The 14,123-nt window shown below is 39.1% G+C and overlaps 1 protein-coding gene across 1 annotated transcript in view; it reads right to left on the reverse strand.

Annotated features, from left to right (window-relative positions):
- Positions 1-14,088, reverse strand: part of MTMR12 (myotubularin related protein 12) — a 33,223-nt gene extending 19,135 nt beyond the window's left edge. The window contains exons 1-6 of the mRNA XM_005488781.4: positions 13,878-14,088; positions 6,069-6,123; positions 4,762-4,901; positions 2,937-3,009; positions 1,658-1,788; positions 865-958 (exon numbers count right to left, since the gene is read on the reverse strand). Coding sequence (XP_005488838.2) covers positions 865-958; positions 1,658-1,788; positions 2,937-3,009; positions 4,762-4,901; positions 6,069-6,123; positions 13,878-14,060 — 676 coding nt within the window. The 5' untranslated portion in view covers positions 14,061-14,088. The remainder of the gene's footprint in view (positions 1-864; positions 959-1,657; positions 1,789-2,936; positions 3,010-4,761; positions 4,902-6,068; positions 6,124-13,877) is intronic.
- Positions 14,089-14,123: the final 35 nt, after the last annotated feature.

Below are 14,123 nucleotides of genomic sequence, written 5' to 3' on the forward strand. Positions count from 1 at the left end.
TGGTGCAGTTAACCCTACTCTGAAGAGGGGCATATGGACAAGAACATGACTAGATAATCTCCAGAGGCTTCTTCTAACCTCAATGATCCTGAAATTCCTTGACATATTTTGGTGTTTGACTAATACCTTGCACACATCAAAACCTTCCTCTGTGAAGGGAATTGGTGTTGCTGGTGCATTAAGGGTCAGGTTCCTAATTCGAAACACCACTATTATTTCCACTAAAGTCTGAATTACAGAATGCCAGAAAGTACACTGACAAGTTTTTATCCTGAATTTTGCAGCCTAATGTACTATTCAGCCAAGTTTGATCAAGTGGGAAGATTATGTAATAAGTCAGATATAAAGGGAAGTCAAACCTATGCTTTTCTTGCAATTGCCTGGAAGAAGCATATTGGTTGCAAATAAGAGCAAAAGGGGAAGTACTTTCTCATAGGATGCCACTGCAAATGCAGTAAGTTCAGAATTAAGAGCAGGAAGTCTAGTTCACAGCAGTTATACAGAAAAACCACACTGATAAAGCAAGCAAAGTATTTTCTAGATGAACCATGTGAAAAGCATTTGCACATTTTAATCACAATAAGTTTTCAATCTAGGGATGCTACTTTTGCTTGTGCAAAAGTGTGCTACTTTTTTTGTGCTACTTTTTCTGTGCAACTTCCTGAAGGACACTAAAACCAAAAGGAGACAATTTAGAGTTTTTTAGCAACATGTTTAACAATGTACAACAACAAAAAAAAATTAATCTTTTGAAGCTACCTGCCAGCAGGACAGAGCCGTAAGTTGAGCACAAACTCAACTGTAGGCCTCCCAGACTGCTTAACAAACTAACTGTGCAACAAACAGATCAAAAAAACCATTTACCTGTGTTGTTTGGAGCAGCTGATGCATAAGAGAAGAGAAACAAACGTTTAAGCAGCTTAGGAGTCTGGCTATGATGAACTATACCACTGACGATCTAAAAAAGGACCAAAAATTAACACCCAAACACACACCAAGACTGTCAGTGTAGGAAAAAAAAAGTTGTTTTATTTTTTTTTACCAACCCCTGCATCTAGGTTTTAAACAAAAGTAATGGGTTCTATCCTCAACAGCTGAAACCTGACTTTTCAGAAAGTTTCTATGTTTTCTGCAAGACACTGTACCTACATCATCTAAGTAACATTACATATGTTTAACCTCCAGAATTACTCTCACTTAAATAAAGTTAGTTAACTAACTTTATTTAAATAAGCTAGTTAGTTAACTAAATAAACTAAACTAACTTTACCTAAATAAAGTTAGTTGACTCTTAGTTTGGAGTAGAGACTAATTTCTCAAAAAACCCAAAGTTATCAGGGAAGTAACACTATACTGAAGTCTAAAATAAAATGAAATTATATGTCACAAACAGAACAGCTTCACAGCTTGTCCAAGTTGGAGCTAAGTTCCTGTAGCACTCCCAAGTTCCAGTTTTCTTTAAAGAGCCACTGCACCTGTCTTTTAACTGCTATGCACAATGAAATGTTTAATAAAAATCAATCTTTTACTTTCTGTCTTAGCTGGAAATTATCAGAAAACACTTCCAAGTTTCAGGGTGAATTTCATCCTTCCCTCATCCTCACAACACCCAGCACCAAGCCAAAGATAGAAAAGCAAATTAAGTTACTATACATACTCTTTTCACTTCCTCTTCTTTTGTGTATCTCAGGCAGAAATTAAATACTCTAAGGTCTTTACAGTAGATAATTAACGTCTCTGGGTATTTTCTTAGCTGTCCTGTTAGAAGTTTCTTTTTCTCATCAAAAACTGCAAAATGAAAAAGAAAAGTTAACATCAAAAAGGGACTTTTAATGTTGATAAAGTTGTCCCCGACTGACTTTCCAGAATTCTCAAGAAACTAATTCAAGCCCAAGTTTTCTCAAGACAAAACAAGCATCGTTGAACACAGGCTGACAAGCCACAACCTTTTCTTTTAAAACCCATCAAATTACTTCATACAAGGTAAATGGCAAATTTGCAGCAAACCAGCTAGTCAGTGGCTGTATTTATTCACATACTGATTGCACACCAAGTTTAAAATTTCAAGACACATAAAGAACAATTAAGTAGTTTTACCCAAGGGGAAGTCCCCAGACATCTGAGATCATTCTAAGTTCCTTAATTTTTTTTTAACCACCAGGAAGTCCCCAAGGCAAACCTCTGCTCATTTCTCTTTGAGGATGTACCATTTCACAACTTCAAGAGCTGCCAGCTCGGCCACTGGACATAAAACTAAAGTGTCTCACAACCATCACTGGTCTGCCTCAGTTCACTCTTTCAGAAATCTACACCAACATTTATAAACACACTGAATACTCATAATTAGTCCAGGAACAGGATTCTCAATAAAGCCTTCCCATACATAAAATGATCCATCCCATTGTCATTTATCTTTTTTAGCAATACTGGCACATCTCTAAGCTCCCATGCAAAGTGCTTGATTTAGCTGGCACTTAAAACCTCCTTTTGTATCCCCTTTAATATGGTGAAGATATCATGCATCTCATAAAGCAAAGCTCCCTTAGACAAACAAAAGGAATTGTTTGAGAATTTGGTACCTGTACTGCTATTGCTCAAATGAAATGAATATATCCATATTTATAGAAACAGCTGATACATTGGAAGATCATTGTCTTCCAAATTTAGGGACTTTTCACAGTACACCCTCTTCTTTGAACAACTGCATTTTGAAGGAATCATTTTGTCTGTTCCAGTGGACAATTAATCAAATAAATTAAAATTTATTTGACAAGCTTGAGGGATAAGAAATTTATCAGAACCCAGTCTTATCTGTCATTTCATTATTAAAGATAACTGCAGCTGCTTTTTAATAATGTATTGGTTTTCTAAAAAGGATGTATTTGTACAAGGAGCACCAGCACTCCAAGTCCCCCAGGGGTAAAAAGCTGACTTACCTCCATATATTTGATCTACGCACTGCAGAGTTATGTCATTTTCTCCTACAATCTTATTCTTAAATTGTGGCTCCTAAAAACATGAAGGAAAAAATAGAAACATCACACTACAGTACCACCTTCTGCCAAGTAAAGGCTTTCCATGCACTGTTTTACTATCAGCATTACTCCTTATTCCTAGAAGCTGTGTAAGGCAGGACACTGAAGAACAGTTATTAAAATGCAAGTTATACACACAATATAGCTTTATTTAAGTCTCAGCCATGCTTGAAATGTACATACAGTTTTTACTTTTCAAATAGCTTCAAAGCATACATTTCTACTGAGAGTCACTTTTCAAACGAGAATCACTGCAGTAAACAGGAAATACAGTAGCTTCATGTGATCCAAGCCCTTTTATGACAAGTTTCCTTGCTATGGGAACCTGGCAGGAAACACAAAGCCTCTTAAAAGAACAAGTATCCCAAGAACACACTAACATTAAAATCAGATTTATGACTGGGTAAATTGAAGACACACACACAACCCAACTACCTAATCTACTGTGTAACCAAACTTGAAGTGATTTGGAGTTCCCTTCACTTCTACCTTTCCACTAGTACAGTTAAAATTGGCATTTTTAGCAATGACACAATTAAACACTATTAGTTTCAATATTGTTACCAAAGAGCTGATGTACACTACATCAGCAAATTATATTTTACTGTGAAGAGAGTAAACCTTATTCAAGTTACTTCCAGGTCTGTGGTACTCTGAAGCAGGTAACTAATCCTGAACTTTTGTTAAAAGAAATATAGTTGACTTGGCATGTTATAAACCCAAGGTTTAAAGCCAGGAACAGAAATTAGCATGGTTATTACCAACTTTCCCCAGATCACTTGAGATTTACGTCAAAAGATTCTGCAGCTTTGTCTTAATTAATTCCAGAAGGTCCAATAGCCTGTACTTGGCTGCAGAAGCCTTAGTTTAATATTTAAACTTCGTGAAATTTAACCCCAATAAACTTCTGACTACAATCAATATGTAGTCAAATCATATTATTCTCATTGTCTTTAACTGTTAAGATCACCTTGAACGTGGGAGCCACTGGACTCCCTTTTCACTTCTAATGCACCTAAATGGACTAAACTATTTCAATGCTTAAGCTCATCAAAAGCATGATGGCACTGTGGCATTACCATTCTCCTCTGACAGCTCAATTTGAGCACCTAAACCAAAGGTAAAAAGATTGAAATAATTTTTAAGATTTAGGGACTTTTTAGCTTTCTCAGTGTTTGCAAGCTCAACAGCACTAGGTTTTAAAATCTTTTCAGCACACATTGGACTTTGAATGAAATAATTCAGAGTTTCACTGAGCTACATAAATTTTCAGAGCACTTCCGCTGAGTATTAGCTTACTCAGTCTTGTACAGCCTGAAATGATTCTGCAGATGTAGCCCAAAGTCAAATCAGGCAGATGTTTTCCACCATCAGAAACATTCACACTTCCACAAATGCTACCAAGACAAACAGTCAGAAATCACCTTTAAACAAACTGTTGATTAGTTTTCAAAACAATGGGTTCTTTTAACTTAGTTCGTAACTCTTTATATTTTGTGAGTTGGTGAAGTTTATGTCTAATCCAAGTGTCCACATAAATGCTTGCACTGCTGCTGCTTAAAATAGTCATTAGAGATTGAGAAAGGATCAAGCAGATGCAGACTAATTCAAGTTATTCTGCACCCATTAGCAAATTTTACACATTTATGCTCATTCAGCATCTTTATATAAGGGAAAGATTTATGCAGAGCCTGTTTAGTCATAATTAGAAGACTTCTTTTCTTACATTATCATCTGAAGCAGAATCATCATCAAGGAAAGAAATCTTAAAGTTTGTGCAGACAAGTTTCCCATAAGTACCACGATGTGACCCATCTTCTTGCACATACTTGCACACTGTGCTGGCTTCACAGAGCAGCAGTTCACCTGTGGAGAAGAAACACTGACTTGCAACATTAACTGACATTTACAATTGAATTATTTCAATTGTTATCTCAATCACAGCAATAACTTCCTGGCAGTTTCTCAGAACTCTATGCCTAAAGATAGTTCATCACTGTTACACAAACCCACTAAGAGGCAGCTCCTGGAATCAGCTGTAATCTTAGTGGTAATCTTAATCTCCCAGGTTACTAATGTTATTCCAGAAGGCCTGAACTGCAGATGTTTGGGAGTTCTGTAGCCACAGGTACCTGTGTCATGGCCTATTCCAAACAGCAGAAAAATAGCAATCATTCGAGTGTGTAATTGAAAAAAAACCAAAACCCAGCAAGAGCAGTTTATATAGTCAATAAACAAGTAGAAAATTATTCCAATCTTCCTTACTGTTAAACTTTAGGAATGCTGAAACATTTGAATTTGTTATTTCAAGTTCAATGTAGTTATTTTTTCATAGCTTTGACTATTTTACAGGTCCCAAGGCTATTTTGGAAGTCTCAAATACAGGTTTGCATAAATAGTAGTCAATTAAGTTGTCTTACTAGAATTCACAGGAATTGAACTTCAAATTTAAAAAGTAAAGTTTTAATAGATGTGATCAGACAGACCCTTGGTCTTTCCTAAAAAGCGTAGGAAACCCAACAGAAGAACACTAATTTATTGTAAACTTTTACATGTATTTGGTCTTTCCTTATCTTAGAAAATATTTTTAAACGAGAAGTAATTGTAAATTACAAAAGAAAATATTAACAGTACAAGAAACATTGGAAGGCCCAAGTAACTCACAGCAGAGACAAAGCCACTAGAAGGTAAATTTCCTCTAGTTCTTGTCTTCAGTTCCAAACAAACAAAACCCACCCAACTTTAACTTCTAAGAAACAGGGCAAACTCAAGTATTAACAGCTCTCCACATGCAGCTTACCTGAGGATACTGACCTCAGTAAAAAATTTGTTTTTATAGAGTTTTTGACATCGCATGCAGATAGAGATGTTAAAAATATTTCAACCTGCATGTGTTTTTAAACCAAATCCTGTATTTACTACTTGTGACACTGATGTCACACTGAAGTGTTTGCTGCAGACATGGAAATATTTAAGTATTATTCATTAATCACTAATTTTTATTACTTAAAACTAGTAATATACAACAGTTACCTGGCAGTAAGTGAGGATTTACTTCCTTTTCTATGGGTTCCTTTATGTGTATTTCCTAAAGAAAGAAAGAGTAATTATTACTTTGCAAAGATCATACCTTCAACACATGCTGTAAAGAACTACACCTTCCCACTTTAATTCCTCACATCCTGGCAAATAAAAATTAAGGGAAAAAGCCTCCTAAATGAAAGGAGTTTATGTCTGCAATTTGATCTTCCCACTTAATGTCAGAAGTCTATTTGCTAAGTAATTGTTTTGACATCCACAGTGTCAGTTACAGGCATTTGTGAACACACAAAAAATGCACTATTTGTGCAACAGACAGAAATAAAACATTACCAATATTTTTTAAGTTCTCTCAGCACACCTAAATGGATAAGCATAAACTTAGTATTACAGCACCATCTCCCAGCTCAATCATAAGCTGTTCCATGTACGACTTGCTACTGTTTCTAATGTACCCTTCAGTTTTTCAAGTTTCATCCATGACTCCCTGTTTCTGATTTTTACATACATTTCAACCAAAGTACAAAAGTTACCTAAACAGCACTGACATGACTATATGGAAAGGTATTTCAGGATCTCAGAGCAAAGAGGTAAAACCTGATGACAGGAGATTCTTCAGTTTGGACCCAAATTGCACAAAACAAACATATTAATTTCTCTGTCTCACTTATTTTAGCCTTTAGGCACTGACAGTTGGGCTAAAATCTCCAGCCAAAAGACTATTAAACTAGAGGAGATGCTACACCCTTCCTGCTCAGCCTGTTCAGAACTTCCTCCTCCAAGCCCAAATTGCTTTGCATGCATTGGAGTCTTTCTGGAAAACCATTAGTTAACTGGAAAACCCCCAGGGGCACAGCAGTAAGCAAGCTAATTTTAGTTTGTCACCAGCATCCAGTCAGCTACTCCAATTCAAGGAAAAGAATCAAAAGAAGATATAAGCAATAATAATTTTGCTGGATTAAATACAGAGAAACAAAAGCCCCTGAGAGTACAAAAATAAACAGCCTCTGCCATTCATATAAACACTTGCACTCCATACTCAGAAGACCTAGAACTAAGTTTGAAGGCTGCACAGCAAAACCACCAGGAAACCACGTCATGAGAACAGCAGAGATGTTCAAGATAGGCCATAAAGAGAAGAAGGTTACAAAATGAAAGTAGTAGTGGTGTGAAGAAAGAAATCCATAACTACAGCTGACAGCTAATAGAGAAAACAAATCCCAGTTTGCTGCCTTTGTTGTCTAAGTGTGGATGCTGTAGAAGTAATATTCAAAGCTCAGGTTTGTCAGGTAAAAAGTTAGCTAAAATGCTACTATGACTTAGGCTGAATACTTCTGCATTCAGAGGAGGAATATATACACCTTTTCTTCCCCCAGCATGGTCTCTTCACCAATGGTAGCTTTAAACTAAATTTTGGGTTTACAAATGCCTTTAATAGCTCTGCCTTGTACAATCACTCTTTGTGTCCAACTACATGCAACAGTGCTCAGAAAACTGCATGCCAACAATCACGCCCACAGAACCGTAACAGTTATACCAGCCAGGTGCTTTTTCCAGCACCTCCGACTTTGGGAGGTGCCAGAAAGAATGTAATAACTACTGTTCTGCACACACACGGTTCATACTTACTGCCATGAGTACCACCTTATGCTAGTGTTGGAAGAACTGAAGAAAAAAAAAATCTGACCCCAAAGAAGTTCTTTGAGCTCACACCCATTTGTTAAAATGTAATGAAGCTTTTATAACGGGTTTCAACAGCAAATAATCTTGAATAAGTGGTTACAAGTTTTTGGTTGCAGGTTAAAATTGATTATCTTCTGAATGGAGTTCGAAGTTTAATCAAATTGCATCACAGCAGATCAGAGACCACAACACTGAAATCACCTTGTAAAATCCAGTTTCACTTTCTTGAAAAAAGCCTACAGACGCTGAAGGGCTTATAATAGGCAGAATTCCTATAATATTCAACAGACACCAAGAGTTAAGTCTCCAGAAGAGTTATACTTGAAATTCAACACTTACATTCCCACAGTAAATCAATAAACATATTAAAGTTGGTTTTGATACATTTAGATAAGAGATAGCTAGACTTCAAGCCATGAGTGCTGCTGAAGAATCCATGCTGCTGCACTCATTTTCCTAGGGAGGGTATGAAAATACATTAGATTTTACTACTGTCACATTTTGTATTTGCTCTTTTAAGTGAGAAGGTAAAGATCTGCAAGAAAAATTAACTCACCATGAGTCAGTTCAAGTTGTGTAGGAACACACATGTAAATTCAGCTGCCATCTCCACTCTGTTTCAGTTTTATTTTTATAACGGATACAAGTTTTGGGGCAACACAGATCTTACCACTAACTGAAGAGCCCATTTCAATTCATTATGTTCAACGCCCCTTTAATCAGACACTCGTTCACAGTCACCCACGCAGTCCTTTATCCCTGGGTTTGTCTGACAACAGGGTGAGGTAATTTGATTGGTAAAATCAGCTGGGAAGTATGTACTTGTCCTACATTTGGTTTTATTGTTAGTGCCTATTGTTAGCAGAACTGGCTCATCAACAGGTCAGATGAGCACATAACCAAAGAAAGGGAAGCAGCAGAAGTAGGCCTGCCCATTTCTGCAAGCTACTGAACACATCTGGACATCAGAAATCTTTACCCTCTGACCATTTGTTGAGCTAAGCATGCAAGTACTTTCCTTATGTGACCACTGAAAGCCATGCAAACCTCTAGAAAGAGCCTTTCATCTGTAGCTCCCCTGTTCTGAATGCCCCAAGAAGCATTTTGTCACTTCTTGCTTAAGATACAAATGGGAAGCCCTACTACCAGCCACACTTAAAAGCAGTCACCCACAGGACACCATGCAAATGAGGAAAATTAACTTTGTTTCTGACATTTCTGATACAAGAACCTCAGCCTCTAAAGGCTTTAGACACTTCTTTCTAACAGATGCTTCTCACCTTGTGTTATATTCCTTATTCCAGGTTCTCAGACTGTGATAGGAAATATGGCAATGCCCTTTAATTATCAATTTTAACAGTAGAGAGTACCAAATTATGCCAAAACTTCAAGCTGACATGTCACACCAAATTAATTCATAATACATCCCCCTTCTTGCTAACAGAAAACAAAAAAAACCTTCTTTCCTTAAGGAAAGTTCTCTTCTTGTTTTTTACCCAAATATAAGGAACAACTGCGCAGTTTGCAATACCCAGGGACTATAGTCAACTCTCCTCTGAAAAAGTGTATTTAAAGGGGTTAAAGTATTTTCCTCAAGCCTGTCTGGGGAGACAAGTCTTCCCCAAGTGCTGACAGCACAAGTGAGGCAAGAGTTTAGGGCAAGAAGGTCGAGTTAATATAACGTAACAGGGTCCTTATGGTTGGAGCAGGAAAGGAATCCCAAATTACTTCTGCTTTTTGTCCTACAGTGTCACCACAACTGAAAGCAATTCCTCTCACTCCACAGGAAGGTAAACAATTGTGTAGTGGAAATAAGTAAAGAGAGAAAAACATGCCCTGCATGCCAGAATCCAGATATTGATAAGAGAATCTCTTTGGGGTTTTTTTCATCATCACTGACATACAGATACACATATATGTACCTACTGATACTGGATGTTGCCCATCAGCCCCAGCAGAGACACCATGCACACAGCCTGCTGCTTCAAACTAAACTCTGAACCTATCTCACCCCACAGGAATGCTTCCACTGACCCACAGCTGGACATTTGCACTACAGGTAATTCCACAAATTAAAAACAAGACTTACTAAATATGCTGAGAAAATATGTCTGAAAGATTCAAGTAATGAAGGAACAAGTGATCACTTCCAGGCTATCAAGGGTACTGTCTGAAAAAGCTGACAGGTTTCAAAGCTGACAGCAAATAGTGCTGCAAGAACACTGAACACTTTGATGCTTTTATATAGTTTTCCACAAGTAAGTTCTGCGCAGGGAAGACCTACATCTTGGTGAGGTTTGCTACGTGCCTCTGGTTTTTTTGTGTTTGCTTCACTAAAAAGATGGGTGAGATAAAGATAAATATATACTTAAGAAAGTTATCAGTTGTGAAAGTCAAACTGTGTACCAAAAGACCTGCATATCAGTTGTGGCAATCCAACAAGTGAATACAGTGCTCCTGAGTAAAATAAACTTTGGTGGAACAGCTCCACTCGAATTCCATGCAAAAGAGGAAACACCCATGCAAATGCTGAGTATCTACTTTGCATCCAGAAACAAACCACATTACATACCTGGTACTTTCTGAAGAACTCTTTGTTGGTCAAACAAGCCTAAACCCATGTTGTATGCCATACAACCCACAGCACATGCTTACTACACTTGAATAACATTGCTGAGAATAACCTCTAACTGCTTGTTTTCCTTCCTTTCACAGCTGCCTCATCCAGAAGTCTATTAGATCATAGTATGTGTTTTCCCCAGCTGTTTCATCTCTTGTCCTTTCCTCTTTCCTTACATTGTCCTGTCCATCTCCTCTGACATCAACACCTGGTTTCCCCCATGTCAGCCCAGCTGTCCACCAACTCAATTCCTTATTTCCCCCTTCAACTCCACCACCCCAATTTTGAAGGAGGGACGTATGTTTTTAAGACTGATCACAATACCGTACTGGGATTTACAAGCAAGAAGTATTCACAGTGCTTATGAGCTAAGAACAGTGCAGAATCTGAGAGACAAAGCACATGAGGCATGGAAGTTACCCTCAGCATTTTGTGATGTAGCCCAGATTTCAGAGACAAGCAGCATGAAGCAGAAGAACCTCTTCCATAGCTTAAAGGCTAACACAGGAAAAAACATCCCATAAGAATGAATATGAAAGATTTAGCTTTAAAGAATGCATGGAAAAAATACCAACTTGGAGCTTGAAATGAAATTTGAAATCTAATTTTTTATGCAATTGAAGTTTTATTGGAAAATACAATCTAGCTTGTTTGACTTGTAAATAACTTCAGTTTTCAAAGTCTGAAAGAATTACAAATCATGAAGTAATTCACTGGTCCTTGTTTCACTGTCTCCACAGACACATATTCTAAGCCTGTGATCTGAAATGCCAAAACATTGACTTTATACCCTAGTATTCACCCCACTTCCTGCAGGGTAGCCAAGACTGTCCTGAGGGGAAGTGTGTCATTAATATCAACATCCTATGGTCTCACTCTCAACAGACCACTGATTGATTTGCAGTTCCATACAGCAGAGCCTAACTAGGTTATATTTAGTCAGATGTTAAAAACACTGTTTTTCCACACATTTTGGGGTTTCACAGCAAAAATTACTTCTGTTTCTTTAAAAAACCAGCATTTTCTTTTCACTCCTTGCTTCCATCTGGTCATATATTAACAGGAATAGAGTTCCTGATTAATTTCATATTCAAATCAGCACACACAGCAACTTAAAGCTGACTTCATTTTATTTTTCAGAATATTGCCTACTGTGTCCCTCAGGTGTCTGAAAATGGGATGAAAACAAGGTGGCACTAAACCAAAACTCAGCTCTACCTGTTAATTTCCCTATTGCAGGGCTCCCCTAACCTGGAAGCAGCAGTTTAAGGCCTTGAAACAGCTTCCCAAGCAAACCTGGATGAGACCACAGAAGCTGGAGGCTGCACGCAAGGGAAGGCTACAGCTAACAGGACTCTACTGCTCTGAACTGCATAGTGGCTGACTGGAAATCTTGCCTCAGGCTGGAAGTGCAAAAAGATTCAAGGCAAGGCTCTGCAAATGCATGGAGAAGTCCACCATTAACTCCAATCCTACACAGCTGAAATCTCAAACTGCTGTTTCCCACCTTCTGACATGGGCTGCCAGAGGAAGCATCACACCTGTGGCCAGTACTTCTTCCCTGAGCACCTGGAAGTTAAAATGCCTTGATGAAAGCTCCCAGTTAACCCAACTATGCTCCAGACACAAGGAATCAGAATTTCCACTTTCCCAAAAGGAATTAGTTCCTTTTAAAACTCAACTACATGGAAGTTAACTTGCACAGGAAACCTGAGTTCACAAAGTTGGTTTTTTCTCACACAGCACTGTGAGAGATGCTCATTTCTGCTTCCTTTAGGATATTTAATAAACAGGCTTTTTCTAGACACCAAAATAGCCTCACAGGTTTCATCACATACCTAAAATTTTATTTTTAATCCTCATAAAAGCCACTAAAGTCTTCAGTTTCTTGTGTAACCATTAAGGCAGTCAACAGCTGTCAACAGCAGAGTCAGACTTGCTTTACTTGCTAATCACATCAGACCTCAGTTTCACTGTGTCTTTGAAGGAACAAAAGGGACATCCATCCTATGGCAGAAGTCACATCTATAACACAAACCTCCTGCTGCAAGAGTAAGTTAAATTCTTAAATTTAAGTGTAACATGTAAAAGCAGCAAGAACATGTAAAGAGTTAATGACACCAATGTCTACTGAATCAGGGTATTTCATCAAGAGCCTCACCTTCCAGTGTTACACACTTTAGTTACTCTTCCTGCAGCCATCAGGATCATATTAGAAGCATTACATCACTGCACTTAAAATCAAATTAAAGTATTCTTTACTGTTTGCCATCTTGCTGCACTATGTATATATTTACTTGTGCTCTTTTCAACCACCCGTTTTTTCTAGCAAGCTTTAGTCATACACCACACTTATTTAAATGGTGAAATGTCCTCCAGTAAGCCTAACAAATAAAGTTGTTTCCTTCACAAAATCCAGTTCCCGGTATATTTGTATGAGGTACTTTCCAAAGGTGAAAAAGTGACCTCGTCAGGGATGTATTTGCTGACTCCAGAAACACTTGTACCTATCATTTCCATCTGCTTGCACTTGGAAATACAAGAACGAGATAAAACTTTCAAAGTAAACTGATGAAACTACAAGACACAGGGTGTGAAAAACATGTAAAAACTGGATTTGCTATCACCAGCTAAGGACATAAGTTTTAAATACCACAGCTGAATTTGGCCATAACAACTCTGAATGTTCTTTCAGATCAAATGCAAAATAAAACCACCAGATTCACCAAGGTCCTATCAGTGACAGACTCTGCACTAACTAACAAGATTGGCAAAAATCTTTTCCTTAAGAAGTTCTCAAGAGAATTAACAATTAAGAAGAATCAGGTTGACACAGATTACAAAGAGCTATGAGTGGAAAAATCCCAACACTTATGGCTAATAGCCATCAAATGTTTTTCCTAGAAAACAGCTGTTTACCAGGAATAAGAATGCTGGAATACAGAAAAACAATACTGACCTAATACCATGCGCTAACAACAAGATGACCTCAGTAAACTGAGCCTAAGGTAACTTTGATCAAACTGTCAACATAAGTTTCGACAAATAAGTGAACGGACAACAGGCAGAACAATACCAAAGATACACACAGAAATATACACACTCCCAAGAATTCAACACGGAGCTGTTAAGGAAGGACATCCAGCGCTTTCCATTGGCGGAACTGAGAGCAAGGAGCTCACCGAGCAGAACGTGAAGTGATGCTGTTCAGGGACAATAAGAACAACAGGTTCGGAAAGTCCGACCTTACGGGCCGAGCAGCCGCAGCCCCACACCTGGACGCGGCTTACAGAAACAACTCCGCTGACCACCCAGCTCTATTTTTTAAGCTCTCCTCCACGCCGCTCACCCTCGGGGCAGCCCAGGCAGGCTGAGCCCCGCAGTGCCCGGCGGCAGCCCCAGCCCTAACCCTGGCGCCCCGGCCCCGCTCCGCCCGCCCCGCGCCCCGAGCTCCCAGCCGGGGTGACCGAGCTGCCCGGCCCGCCCGCCCGGCCCCGCACCTCCGGGCTGATGTACGACACGAAGGACGGCTTGGACGCCCTGGCCCCGCCGCCCAACATGGCCCCGGCCCGCGGCGGCGGCGGCAGCTCCCAACGCTTGCCCCGAGCGGGGAGGCAGCGGAAGGAGCGATCCCCCGGCAGCGCGGCGACGCCGAGCCGCATCACAGAACCGGCGCCGCCCATGCCCGCCCCCAGCCACAGCCCCGGCCCCAGCCGCGGCCCCGCTCGGCGCCGGCCATTTGTGGG

Source organism: Zonotrichia albicollis, chromosome Z, assembly GCF_047830755.1.
Source record: "Zonotrichia albicollis isolate bZonAlb1 chromosome Z, bZonAlb1.hap1, whole genome shotgun sequence".
Classification (NCBI taxonomy): domain Eukaryota; kingdom Metazoa; phylum Chordata; class Aves; order Passeriformes; family Passerellidae; genus Zonotrichia; species Zonotrichia albicollis.